Here is a 15,042-nt window from a genome sequence, read left to right as displayed (position 1 = left end):
GTCAAAACTTCCCCTCTGAATAGTTGATCCGTGTATACAAGGGATTGATTCGTCCTTGTATGGAGTACTGCTCCTCAAATTTGGGGTAGTTCCAACTGTGTATCCTTACTTGGCAGAGTTGAGACGAAAGCGGTCCGACCTATACAATGTCCCAGGCTAACTTACAAACTTGACCCCTTTGCCCTACGCCACAATGTTGGTTTACTTCCCCTCTTCTATAGGTATTACTTTGGGTTTTGCCCCCGAGAGCTGGCTGCTTGCGTGCCATCGCCACTAGCTAGACCACGCAATACTCGGCAAGCAGGCAGGCTGCTGCATCACATGATTATTGTGACTGTCGGCAACTCAAGGGTGGGCCGTTTTGATACCTACTTCTTTCCCTACACGTCGAAGCTTCCCTAATAACTAGGACCTGGCACATTTCAAAAGACAGGTGTTTTTTCTCTCAAAAATTCGTAAATACTTTCCCTTGCCTTTACTTTTTCCGTTTCGTAATTCTCTCTATATTTCAATGATAGCCCGGACTTGATGTGGACTTTCGTCCATGACTGAAGCCTTCAACATAAAAAAAAAAAAAAAATCCCATCTGCTGCCCCTAAGCTGCAAGTCTCAGACAGCACAATATAGCTGTCGGAATTCTACGACAGTCTTGTTGCACTTCAGGTCCACAGATTACATTGCAAAAAAGTTAGGTCTAGCAGAATTATGTTATACTTTTTTCTCTCATTCGTGGTATCTTATAACGTACCCAAACATGCATTCACATTTCCTTTTTAAATAACTTTTATTTCCCCTCTTCCGTTGTGCAGCATTTGCACCGTAAAGATCCCCGATACCAAATACTTACATCATCTAACCTCTTTCAACTGTTTGTTAACCATCCTAGCTTTAGTCTTCCATTCACTAGCTTTATCCTGGATGGCGTCGCAGAATCTATCGCACTCTTCTCTATCCTCTCAGAAACTAACTCAGTCTTATCGGAATACATCTCCAACCCCCGTACCACGTTTACACGCCTCGTAAAACTGGACCAGCCTTTGAAATTTCTCCCTCCTCTTCGCATCGCAAGCAATGCCGACCCAATCCTTCAAGTACATGCCACTCACTGATGACCAAATCTTTGTATGTATCTGAGACTTTAATTCCTGTCTTAATCTTCGTCCTTTCGCCCTTCCCCAGCAGATATATGACATCCAGATGTTTCCTTTTTTTCATTTACGTATCTAATATGTATTTACGATACACGCAGTGCTCTATACTATACGCTTGTGTTATATAACGTTTTCTGCGTCAAACACATTTTTGCTATCTCATGTTAACACAGGTTTACCACGAACCGGCGTTATATCAATGTTGAAGACCTGCTTACCTATTAGTAGAGAGAAGGAGCCAGTATCACTGCTCTGCATATTGTAATATATGAATTGTCCAAATTTTCATGTTGGGAACCAAACACTAATGGAATGATGGGAAGACCTCTGATGGAACTCAAGTGACAGTAGAACTGAAACCATCAACAGATCGAGCAGATTCTGTGACAACAAAGAAAATGCTTCAGGAAAGGTTTGTGCAAAGGCTGTGAAATGGACGAGCAGGTCAAGTGATGTAGGTGTCGTCAGGCAGAGTTTCCTGTTGAACAAGAGTGTGAACCAAACCTTTATCCTAACATCTATGGGACTAAAAGATAAGCAATTGACCTCAAACGAATGGTTTGTTCTGAACTAGACATAGACGTTCTGAACCAAATGTATCATTCAGAACCAGATATAGACATTCAGAACATAGACATGCCATACCAAATACTGATACATTCTGAACCAAATATAAATATTCTGCACTAGATAGACATTCCGAACTAGAAACAGACGTATTCAACCAGATATTGAAAGTTAGAACCAGATATAGATATTCTCATCCTTATAAAGACATTCTGAACTAGATATAAATATTTTGAACCTAATATAGACATTCCTAACCAAATACCGACCTTCTGCACCAGTAACATACATTTCGAACCTGATATACAGACGATCCCGAAAACTAAAAGTTCTTCAGCGAAAAGCTTTGCACAGTATTGATATTGCTCTACTTGTCTCACTACATCCATCTTAACCTGATATACATCAAATTCTATGCGCGTCTTAAGATTGTGCGTGATAATATGTACACAAAGATGTTAAGATAGACTATGACCTCAGGTGCGAACTGATTACTATTTCTGAGAGTCAAATTAAGCGCGTGAGGGGAATGAAATGATGGATACTCATTAATAATCTGCACACGAAGGAGGATGCGAGGTAGGCACACGAGCCCATCTGTTGAGGAGCAACGCGTTGGGGTTTAAGTGATGTCTGTTGACGGAGGGTTTACACCCCCGGCAGACTGGCTCCCTCGGTCAACACCTCCATGCTGACTGAGAGAGATGGCCGTCTTCACGAGCACTTGTAAAGGACAGAGTGGGCCAGCCCGGGTGCAGGTGTTATGATGTCAAACACCAGGTGTTCTCTGAGGCATTCATTTGGATGGCACCCCAAAAGCCTGGCTCAGGACGAACCACCAAGTTAGACTCATACGCGAGCAAGAGACATTACTGGCGGGGTCATTATAATATCAAACAATCCTTGAAACTGATCCATAATATCACCATTACCAGCTCCCACTCTCAGCTAACTCCAGGGTCAGGAAGGTTAAACCTATATCTAGGTCACTGGCGCTTCTCCTGTTGTGAAGCTAAGACGGCTGTGCCGTGGCTTAGCTACTTTTGGTAGTGGGAGTCTGGCTGTCATGGATTGTTAACCTCCGTAGTTTGGAAAAGCCAGTTATGTCGTGTTGGGCATAGTTCCCTACGGTCAATCCGTCTGTGAAAGACTCGAGGGATATAGAGAGAACGTTGTTTTGAGGAACACAAACATCTGGAGTCTGATGATGGCAAAGCGGGACCTAACTGGACGTAAGATCCCATTCTGGACATACACCTCAGCATCAGACTTCCATTGTACTCATCACTGTCCTCGTCAGCCTCAAACCTCTTTTAGATTATTTTCTTCCTCCTCCGGACACAACTCTAACAGCAAGAAACAGCATATGCCGGTGAGAAGGTAAGTCACTGCTTTAATCCCAGATATATTCAAGAGGATTCCCCTCTTACTACTATCGTAAATTATGTAAGGTTGACACACGCTCGTTCACAAGCAAGGGACTTACAGCCTTGCACTAACTTGTTGTGGCCGATGTCATCACGGAGCGGAGGTCAGGTGGCAGGGTATACACCGGACCTACACCGATCACTTCACTTGCTCAGAGTATAGCGGTGCATTCTGGTTTTCACTGACTTGATAAAGCTAGCGGTCGTCCACTATCGTTTCTGGCCACTTGAACACAAAGTAGGGTATGTTCTCGTGTCAGTGGGTTTATCGTAATACGAACCATCAGAACGGTTATTTTATATATTTTGTGTTCGGGTTTCGGGTTTTTTCTTACTTTTTCCCAGCATGACCTTGGAACTCTTGATATTAGATGACAAAATAGGTCAACGAAAGTTCAAAATGACAAGACAAGGAGTGGAAGCAATTGCTTATTTCACAGATTTACTGACTGTAACGGATATGAAAGAACAATTTCAGGTCGCTAGACACTTATGATTCTTCCAAGCAGAAGGTTGCTGTTTGGGCGCAAACAGTACTCAAGGTTCAGGGTATAAATACCTTTTGCCTGTTGTGCTGACTTTGTGCTTACATCTGATGTGTGACATTGGATTATTTCTAAACGGCGAAGGATATAAACAGTTTTTGTACCTGGGTGTTTTGAGACGCGTAGATAAATGCTTTTCATAATGAAGCAACTCCTGCCCTGCTTAAAGGAAAGGCAAGTTTAATCCTCAGATTATCCCTTCTAGCTTTCCGAAGACCCAAGGGGTTCTGTACACCCTAAATACAACAATATTCAGCCCCCAGTGGACTGAGATCAGTCTCACAATCAGGGTGCTGGTAAATGGATACACAACAGCTGGTGTTCTGCTGCTGGTCTCCAGCACCGGTCCCAGGTTTCTAGCGTAAGGTACTGAGGTGTGGGAAGTGAGTCACGTCGCTTCCCACATGACCGATGTGGGTTTGGACTATCTGGACTCAGATCAGGGCATGGTTTTTATATAGCTGTGGGGAAACTACCCCAGTGCCCCCCGCCCCCCTAATCTCTCCAAATCGGCAAGAGCAAAAAGCCATTTTTCTACCCCAAGAAAATAAACCCTTCGAAGCCCTTTTTGGTATAACAATGTGAATGGTAATATTCCTCTTGCGCTTCGTATCATCACTGATAGATATTACCAATCTTCACGCACATAAGTGGGCCATTCTTGAACATTTGCCGCAGCGGTAAGCAGTCCTCACAAGATGCCTTGCTTCAGGCGAGCCTCAACCTGAAGGCTGGGGTCCGGCTGAGGTTAGATCACTACCTCCGGCATGAGTCATTATAAATGCAAAGTAAAACTGCATCTCCATGTCACATATGGCCGATGGCCTTAAACGAATTATATGAGCGTTTCACCCCAACTTGGTTGAAAACTACCAGTTCCATCTTGTAGCGTTCGTCACGCAGAGCTTTTATATCCAGAATGATTATTATGAATGTTCTAATTATTGAATGTTGCATATACTAGTGTGGCATCTCTCGTGCATCAGCTCCGATGTTGCTATAAGGTTAGAGATCTGCTGACCCCAGGCAGATGTGTCCTGCTCGGGATTTTAAATATACTTTTCACTTTATCACTAATGTTCTTATCGTAATCTTTGTCGGTTTCTTAACCTCTAACACTAAACATTCTTTTAAGCTATTTTGTGATCATCTACATTTCCCCACCACTCACTGCTATATAACACTTGCAGTTTAACAATTCGTATTGATAATAAAACTTCCCCTATGTAACATCTCAAAGTATATATATATATATATATATATATATATATATATATATATATATACACGAACAAAGTGCATATGAACGCGCACCTTCATAAAACATACAAACCTCCAAACAGCCAGGATCGAACGCGGGACCCCTGTGCAACAGGCGGGAGCCTTACCACTAGGCTATGATCGTCCCTTATAGGGAAATGACTATTCGAATATTATGTACTCGAATACGCTTCGCCTCACGTTGGTGAGCAACGGGGTCTACACCAGTCATTTCCCATCAGGCTCACAAAGCCAGCAGATAGCATTTTACCGAACCTAACTGTACAACGCGGATCATAGCCTAGCGGTAGCGCTCCCGCCTGTTGCACAGGGTTCCCGGGTTCGATCCTGGCTGTTTGGAGGTTTGTATGTTATATATATATATATATATATATATATATATATATATATATATATATATATATATATATATATTCTTGAGAAATGGCAAAGTGATATGGATAAACATGACCTAACGGTAGAGAATGAATATTAGTCAATAAGATGTTTTTTATGATGTCTGAAATGTTCCTTGGGCTACCAAACCGTCATCAGCTCACCTGGGCAAACACCGTCCGTCCGGTAACGTTCACACCTCAGTCTCGTCTTCCGTAACTCCTGACCCGACCTGAACCAGACTTAACAGGGGTGTGTCTTTAGGTAGCTCCCTCCTTACTTGATCGAGTAAGGCCGCTGCTCATGTAAACAGAAATACCTTCGTATAACTAGAAACTCTTGTAAAGGCATAGGTCAAATTTCAAATACATCAAAAGTATTATGAGTTGTTAATTTTTTTTTTTCTGGAAATTGTGCTGGAGCCTAATTCAGAGCTTCCAGCATGAAAGATAAATCTAGAATTTTCAGAAGTCGTTAACTATATCGTACACAACCAACGCCACGGTTCCAACACCATAATTCCAACGCTACGTAGCGGATCCGGCGCCATGGTTGCAGTGCCATGGTTCCAAAGTTTTATTCTGCTATAACAGTTACCACGTCTGTAGTTGAATACATAGACACTTAACCGAGCTGTTCACAGACGACGTTACCTGCACCACCTGGCGGGTTGACATACAACAATACCAACACTACATAACTGCAGAGCTTCTATGGAGGCTGGAATCTATCATGTGTAGAGACGTGAAATTTATTTGATCAATAAACCAGTCACTCGTTTTTTATAACTATTCATTCCTTGGACTACTAAACCGTCATCAGCTCACCTGGCCAAACACCGTCCGTCCGGTAACATTCAAACCTCAGTCTCGTCTTCCGTAACTCCTGACCCAACCTGAACCACACTTAACAGAGGTGTGTCTTTAGGTAGCTCCCTCCACAACTGTCTGGCAGCCCCGTCCACCATCCAATATGGCCGCTGCTCATGTAAACAGAAATACCTTCGTATAACTAGAAACTCTTGTAAAGGTATAGATCAAATTTCAAATATCAAAAGTATTATGCTGTTAATTTGATTTTTTTTTCCTGGAAATTGTTAAAGTGCAGGAGCCTAATTCAGAGCTTCCAGCATGAAAGATAAATCTAGAATTTTCAGAAGTCGTTAACTATATCGTACACAACCAACGCCACGGTTCCAACACCATAATTCCAACGCTACGTAGCGGATCCGGCGCCATGGTTGCAGTGCCATGGTTCCAAAGTTTTATCCTGCTATAACAGTTATCACGTCTGTAGTTGAATACATAGACACTTAACCGAGCTGTTCACAGACGACGTTACCTGCACCACCTGGCGGGTTGACATACAACAATACCAACACTACATAACTGCAGAGCTTCTATGGAGGCTGGAATCTATCATGTGTAGAGACGTGAAATTTATTTGATCAATAAACCAGTCACTCGTTTTTTATAACTATTCATTCCTTGGACTACCAAACCGTCATCAGCTCACCTGGCCAAACACCGTCCGTCCGGTAACGTTCACACCTCAGTCTCGTCTTCCGTAACTCCTGACCCGACCTGAACCAGACTTAACAGGGGTGTGTCTTTAGGTAGCTCCCTCCACAACTGTCTGGCAGCCCCGTCCACCATCCAATATGGCCGCTGCTCACGTAAACAGAAATACCTTCGTATAACGAGAAACTTGAAAAGGTATAGATCAAATTTCAAATATATCAAAAGTATTATGAGTTGTTAATTTGATTTTTTTTCTGGAAATTGTTAAAGTGCTGGAGCCTAATTCAGAGCTGCCAGCATGAAAAATAAATCTGGAAGTTTCAGAAGTCGTTAACTATATCATACACAACCAACGCCACGGTTCCAACACCGTAATTCCAACGCTACGTAGCGGATCCGGCGCCATGGTTGCAGTGCCATGGTTCCAAAGCTTTATTCTGCTATAACCATTATCACGTCTGTAGTTGAATACATAGACACTTAACCGAGCTGTTCGCAGACGACGTTACCTGCACCACCTGGCGGGTTGACATACAACAATACCAACGCTACATAACTGCAGAGCTTGTAGAGACGTGAAATTTATTTGATCAATAAACCAGTCACTCGTTTTTATAACTATTTATTAGTCCGTATTCTGAAATTCCTGCTCTTGCCCTTATAATAAGGCGTTCCCATGATTGCTGACCCTCAGAGGGAGTAGAGTTGTCATGGAAAAAGTTTGAACGAAGCAAAGTACTTAATCTCTGAATAGTTTCCCGTGTGATGGTGTAGCGTCAGGTTATGGAGATGTGAACGTGCAATTGCTTCCAAGAACATGGGTAACACAACATCACCATGCTGAAATATACAAGCGTGTGCAATAAATGGGCCAGTTACGCGGACAATGGCTACAACTGATGCAGGAGCAGGAGGAGAGGTGAGGCAAGAGCCTCGTGGTCTCTGGTGCTGCTGCATAAGGATGGGCGCGTTGGCGAGGCTCTGTGGTTGTGCTGCAGGAGGGAGGTGGTGTTGCTGAGGTCCCATAATTGTGTTACACGAGGGAGGCGTTACTGAGGTTCCACGATTGTGCTGCAGGAGAGAGAAGGCGTTGCTTAGGTTCTATGGTTGTGTTGCCGGAGGGAGGCGTTGCTAAGGTTCTACAGTTGTGTTGCAGGAGTGAGGAGGCGTGGCTGAGATCCCATGGTTATGTTGCAGGAGGAAAGAGGCGTTGCTGAGGTTCCCGTGGTGATGTTGAATAAGACCTTTCGGTCACTGCACCCGGGTTTGTACTTGGCAAATGAGGTCACAGACGCCATCAAGCGGTGTGAATCATGACCCCGAACGAGCCAGGTGTGGAGCAGTGCGTCATGCCATCCAAAGTATGAATCCTGACTGCAGGCAGGAGAGGCTCTGGAACAACGCGGGAAGTAATAACTGAGGAGGCACGAGACACGGACCACTGTTGACTGGCGTGGAGCATGGTGTCAAGTGTGCTCTCAGAGGGATAGGGCTTTCCTACCGGGACCTTAAGGTGTGCTCCGTGGAAGCCCTAACCTGGACCCACCCCCTTTACAGGATGTGGTCTACGAACACAGGTTAACAGTCGGTCGCCTGCCTTGTTCATCAGGTGTCGGCCCTCGGGCTGGCGGAGTTGTTTCCCCCTTGTGCGTTCGTGGGAGGCGGGACTTGGTCATCCCCCCCCCCCCAAAAAAAAAAAAGATATCATGGCGGGTACCATTCCCGAAGATGGTTTGACGTAGCGGGAAAGTGTACGTCTGGGCAGGGCAGTTTGCTACTCCCGTTCGTCAGGCCACACTGTAAGGTAAGCGGTGCTGGGTGATCCTGTGAAGGTAAGGTGAGGTATTCCAAACACATTTCTTAACTGCCAATCTCTATACTTATTTCTACCTTTGCCATCAGCAGTCTGATCTACTGTCTTCCCCTTAGTGTGTCCATACACATCTTCCTTCCAATTAACTTTTTTTCACTATCCAAACTTTGTGTATACCCCCTGTTGTTAACTTACACAGTAGTTAGCGTTTCCTGCACCACCTATTAAAATTGGGAATCTATGAAGACATGTAGACATTAGTGTTGCCATAATCACTAGGTTCCCACATTGGCTATTACCGTGGAGGGAAGGGCTTGGGAACAATGTAGGGATCGCGCCCTTACGAATCATCTCTTGATTAATGATAGCCTTTCCCAGTATCTGTCGCATCTTGGATAAGCAGAACAAACCCAAGCTTCTACTTCATTTTCTGTGACCAAGCGTCTTCTGGAGTACGAATTTATTCATTTACTAACCGCACACCAGGAAAACAAAATTCAAGGAATGAAATAAATGCATCAGGTTAAATTTGTGTATTTTATCCCAATCAAGATGATCATCAAATGTAAATAATGATCTTTTTAATTGTTTCTGATTCACTTTATTCCTCCTGAGAAATTTTGTTCTCAGTATTTACGTTAACGTTAATCTTACCGCTTTTTTTCCCCCCTGAGGTTGGAGGTCTGCAAGGAAACGCCCGTGCCGCTCACCTTCAAGATTCCCACTGTGGCCATCAACCCGTCCAAGGCTGTGTACATTAAGGTTGTGCCGCGGTAAATGAAAAGAAATTTTGGCGCAAACTTCTGACCTCTTGGCTCAAACGATAGCTTACAAGCGTGACGTTGAGTGGTTCAGTCACCCACTCATGCAAGAACAAAACCTGTTGTATTCTTCGCGCACACACACACAGATATACAGTGGCGGAGGCACGGGGGAGGGTTTGCTGAACCCCCCCCCCCCCCCCCCTTTCTGAAAAAAGGGGGAACGAGAAGCTTTCGCCGTCTCTGATATATATATATATATATATATATATATATATATATATATATATATATATATATATATATATATATATATATATATCTTTCTTTTAAACTATTCGCCATTTCCCGCATTAGCGAGGTAGCGTTAAGAACACCTGGCCCCCTCTGTTCCTTCTTTTGGAAAAAAAAAAAAAAAAAAAGGCGACTAAAAGGGGAGGTAGCGGGGGGGCTGGAAATCCTCCCTCTCCCTTTTTTATCAAAAAGAAAAAAAAAAAAGAGAAGGAGGCTAAGTGAGGATATTACCTCTAAGACCCAGACCTCTGTTCTTAACTGGAGGGAACTATTTCCAGCCCCCTCCTCCTCCATATATATATACATATATATATATATATATATATATATATATATATATATATATATATATATATATATATATATATATATGCAGATCAATGTTATAGCTCATTCACTGATTGATGTACGTTAGGCTCTATATAACGGAATTCACCCAACAATGTTTTATTTCATTATAATTTTTTCTAAACTACAGTGCAAAGGTCTTTACCGAGCTTGATAATTTCATTGTGGGTAAAAATAATGTGTTTTGTGAACATCAAATACTCATTAATGTGCAAGTAATGTGGGGTACTGTTATGTTCACTCTTGACATAATGTTAATGACCAGTATTACAAAACATTATGAAGTGTCTGTGTACAGCTGTGTTTTGTATGATGTAGTATGCTAACATGGAAATACATATATTTCTAACTGTAAAGAATACGTTAGGCTACAACTTACGAAACGTTAATGACAACCTAACCTACAGAATACGTTAGGCTACACCTTACGAAACGTTAATGACAACCTAACCTACAGAATACGTTAGGCTACAACTTCCGAAACGTTAATGACAACTTAATCTAGAGAATACGTTAGGCTACAATTTACGAAATTATAATGACAACCTAACCTACAGAATACGTTAGGCTACAACTTACGAAACGTTAATGACAACTTAATCTATAGAATACGTTAGGCTACAACTTACGAAACGTTAATGACAACTTAATCTAGAGAATACGTTAGGCTACAACTTATGAAACGTTAATGACAACTTAATCTAGAGAATACGTTAGGTTACAACTTACGAAACGTTACTGACAAACCTAACCTAGAGAATACGTTAGGCTACAACTCACGAAACGTTACTGACAAACCTAACCTAGAGAATACGTTAGGCTACAACTCACGAATCGTTACTGACAACTTACCCTACATGATACGTTACGCTACAACTTACGAAACGTTACTGACAACTTAAAGATATACGTTAGGCTACAACTTACGAAACGTTAATGACAACCTAACCTACAGAATACGTTAGGCTACAACTTACGAAACGTTAATGACAACTTAATCTAGAGAGTACGTTAGGCTACAACTTACGAAACGTTAATGGCAACCTAACCTACAGAATACGTTAGGCTACAACTTACGAGACGTTAATGACAACTTAATCTAGAGAATACGTTAAACTACAACTTACGAAACGTTAATGACAACCTAACCTACAGAATACGTTAGGCTACAACTTACGAAACGTTAATGACAACTTAATCTAGAGAATACGTTAGGCTACAACTTACGAAACGTTAATGACAACTTAATCTAGAGAATACGTTAGGCTACAACTTACGAAACGTTAATGACAACTTAATCTAGAGAATACGTTAGGCTACAACTTACGAAACGTTAATGACAATCTAGAGAATACGTTAGGTTACAACTTACGAAACGTTACTGACAAACCTAACCTAGAGAATACGTTAGGCTACAACTCACGAATCGTTACTGACAACTTAACCTACATGATACGTTAGGCTACAACTTACGAAACGTTACTGACAACTTAAAGATATACGTTAGGCTACAACTTACGAAACGTTAATGACAACCTAACCTAGAGAATACGTTAGGTTACAACTTACGAAACGTTACTGACAAATTAACGTACATAATACGTTAGGCTACAACTTACGAAGCGTTACTGACAACTTAATCTAAAGATATACGTTAGGCTACAACTTACGAAACGTTAATGACAACTTAACCTACATAATACGTTAGGCTACAATTTACGAAGCGTTACTGACAACCTAACCTGGAGAATACGTTAGGCTACAACTTACGAAGCGTTACTGACAACTTAATCTAAAGATATACGTTAGGCTACAACTTACGAAACGTTAATGACAACCTAACCTACAGAATACGTTAGGCTACAACTTACGAAACGTTACTGACAACTTAAGAGAATACGTTAGGCTACAACTTACGAAACGTTACTGACAACTTATATGTGGATAACCAGTGTCGGTCTTAGACGAAGCCTATGCTAAACTGTTACTATTTTACACTTCCCTTTTCTCCATTCACTTGCACTCGCACTTTTACTAGTATCCTCGTCTGGTTTGCACTTTGATAAAGACCTTTGTACAGGATCTGGGAAAATACAGTTATCACCTATTAGTTTAAATACATATTTTTCTAGATCAATGACTTTGTAGGTCAGGTTAGTGTTTTGTGACACGTCTCCTTTGAGCCAGTGAAAAAAAAGATGCCACACCCTAATGTTTACTTCCATCTGAATGTTATATGTTGTTGGACTAACCCACTGAGAAGGGTGGTTTAACTACAAATTTACAAGTGACTTTATGAGGTGTTATTATCCACTTCTGGCGGCCAATGTAGCAATAATCACAATTTGGTCAATATTTAGGATCAACCTCTATAATGAATTACGATAATCTATACCCCCATAATTGTTCCAAAGGCACCATAACAATGTCCTTTTTTTTTTTTCCAAATGTGTCTTTCACTGTTCTCACTTTTTAAGATAAGACACTTGACTCACAGTTTAAGGGTTGTGATTTCTCTGTTACGAGAAGAGAGTTTTACACGTGTGATGGCGCCTTCTTTACCTTGTACAGTCGCTCAATAAAGTTATCGGATCTCAACAGGTGACCCCCTACTATTCTGCGGCATTCTAGTTCCACATCCAACACTGAAACTGTTTCAGCAAACAAAACGTCCTTTATAAGTCTTTGCTAATATGACCCAGTCAAAGAGAAGTCAATGAAAGCTTGCGTTTGTGTTGGGTTTATGTGTGTTCGTGTTGCATGGGCTGTGGCTCGCAGCAGCTCGGCCGACATCATTAATACTCGCAATATGACAAAAAATCAACTAGTAAACTTACGGCTGGCAGTATACTTTACCCTGAATTGCAATATCTGAATGACATGTATCTTGATTTCATTCACATCCTTCCCCTCTCACTCACTCAACCCGTGTTAGGTGTGCAAGACACAAATCATCATTTTGTCAGGGGGTTCCAGCCTATTTCCATGTGCGCTAAACAACCGACAGGTTTTAATTACAAGCGTAATTAGGAATTTGGAATGAGAACGTGGCCGCACAAGATATATTTTAGCTACATATTTGTAAATTTGACGTTTTGAGTTAGCTTACCAGACTGAAACGTCGCACTTCCCGTGTCTGTGTGTTCGACTGTCACCAGAACCAGGACGCCACGGGACATTAGAGTCGTGTGTCGAGGTCTGCTAACTTTTCTGAGCAACTGCACAAACACAAACCCCAGTTCAATTTATCGATGTTATCAACAGTATATAATCCTTATAGTTTCTTTCAGATTTTATAATACAATAGTAAAAAGCAAATATAATTTTTTCTGTTTTTATATCCTTAATTTTAGGGGTACATGGGAACCTGTCAGAATGCCCCAAGGGTTACTGAGGAACAAAAAGGTTGGGAACCCCTGTATTATATGAATAGAATATTTACACGTAAAAAATAATAATAATATTCAGCGTCGATGCATTTATCACACTGACTGCTACCATCACAACATTCGCATTTCCCGGACTAAAAACATCATCTGCGCGTCCCAATATAATGCACAAACGATGTAATTAAAAAATCAATTATTGCAGAAGCACCGTTTGATCACCGAGTAAAGCAGACACAGTGCGATTAATTGTCTCGTCGTGCATCCAAAACTGGGAAAGATCGAACAACAATTTAGTCGTCACGTAATGACACAAATGTAAAAGTTGAGAGTTTAACGAAATCCTGTTTACAAAAATGAATACCAGAGACATGCCTTACATTTGACGGCGTAAATACTCCCAAATGCTCCATGATTTAGCTTACTATTTACTAAGGTCTTAGTGTTTTTCTACTGGAAAGCGACATTGCAAGCAGTGTTGCTTTACAGTACAAAAACACATGCCGTCAAATGTAAGGCATGTAAAGATATATACATTGGTCGAACCGGAAAAACTGTAACTGAGAGATGCTATTGGCACAGTTGAGCAGTACCCAGGGATGACCATAAAATGCGATCGCTAAACATTGTCATGAAAATTATCACACTGTAGACCTTAAAAATTAAGCTATCCTATACCCTTATACCATAAGTAATGTCAGTGAATCTGTCGTATTTGTTAATACTAAGAACTTTGATTTGTCCCTAGGCATCTTTCCAGCCCATCCTATCGTAACCAAATCATTATGAGAGAATGGACAAAACATGAAAACATAAAAACACATCCAGCTGCCTAGGTCAATCCCCGCTACGTGATCCCCCGCTCCCCTTTCTTAATCAATCCCTTTTAACGGTTACTATCTGTGCTGGTAGACGCTGGACGGCGATACTCCGTTGTGATATTGAGATTTAAATAACTTTGTTAAGTCCTGGCACCTGATGAGGTGGATTGTCTAAACGAAACATGTCGTGCCACATGTATACAAAAAATACATAAATACAAAAATACATAAAAGAATGGCCCAACCCACACACATACACACGTATATACATAAACGCCCACACACACGTATACGTACATATAGATTTCAACGCACACATACATATACATACAGAGACTTATACATATATACACATTTGTATATTCTTGCTTTCTGCCTTCATCCATTTCCGTCGACACCCCGCCACACGCGATCTAGCATCCCCCCAGCGAGGCAGCGCCAGGAACAGACAAAAAAAGGCCACATTCGTTCACACTCAGTCTCTAGCTGTCAGGTGTAATACACCGAAACCACAGCTCCCTTTCCACATCCAGGCCCCACAAAACTCCGTGGTTTACCCCAGACGCTTCACGAGTCCTAGTTCAATCCATTGACAGCACATCGAACCCGGTATACCATATCGTTCTAATTCACTCTATTCCTTGCACGCCTTTCACCCTCTTGTATGTTCAGGCCCCGATCGCTCAAAATCTTTTTCACTCCAGCCTTCCACCTCCAGTTTAGTCTCTCCCTTCTAGTTCCCTCTAACTCTGA

At 41.7% G+C, this 15,042-nt stretch overlaps 1 protein-coding gene across 10 annotated transcripts in view; it reads left to right on the top strand.

Annotated features, from left to right (window-relative positions):
* LOC139760174 (cytochrome P450 3A30-like) overlaps positions 1–13,407 on the top strand; it is a 48,841-nt gene extending 35,434 nt beyond the window's left edge. For 9 of the 10 annotated variants that reach the window (XM_071683107.1, XM_071683101.1, XM_071683102.1 and 6 more), the window contains exon 6: positions 9,354–13,407. In XM_071683107.1, coding sequence (XP_071539208.1) covers positions 9,354–9,456 — 103 coding nt within the window. In that variant the 3' untranslated portion in view covers positions 9,457–13,407. The remainder of the gene's footprint in view (positions 1–9,353) is intronic. The other variant, XR_011715268.1, reaches the window with a different exon arrangement.
* The last annotated feature ends 1,635 nt before the right edge of the window (positions 13,408–15,042 follow it).

The sequence above is a fragment of the Panulirus ornatus genome, chromosome 35, assembly GCF_036320965.1.
Source record: "Panulirus ornatus isolate Po-2019 chromosome 35, ASM3632096v1, whole genome shotgun sequence".
In the NCBI taxonomy this organism is placed as follows: Eukaryota; Metazoa; Arthropoda; class Malacostraca; order Decapoda; family Palinuridae; genus Panulirus; species Panulirus ornatus.
The sequence above is the reverse complement of the archived record's forward strand: the minus strand, read 5'-3'. Positions and strand labels throughout refer to the sequence as shown.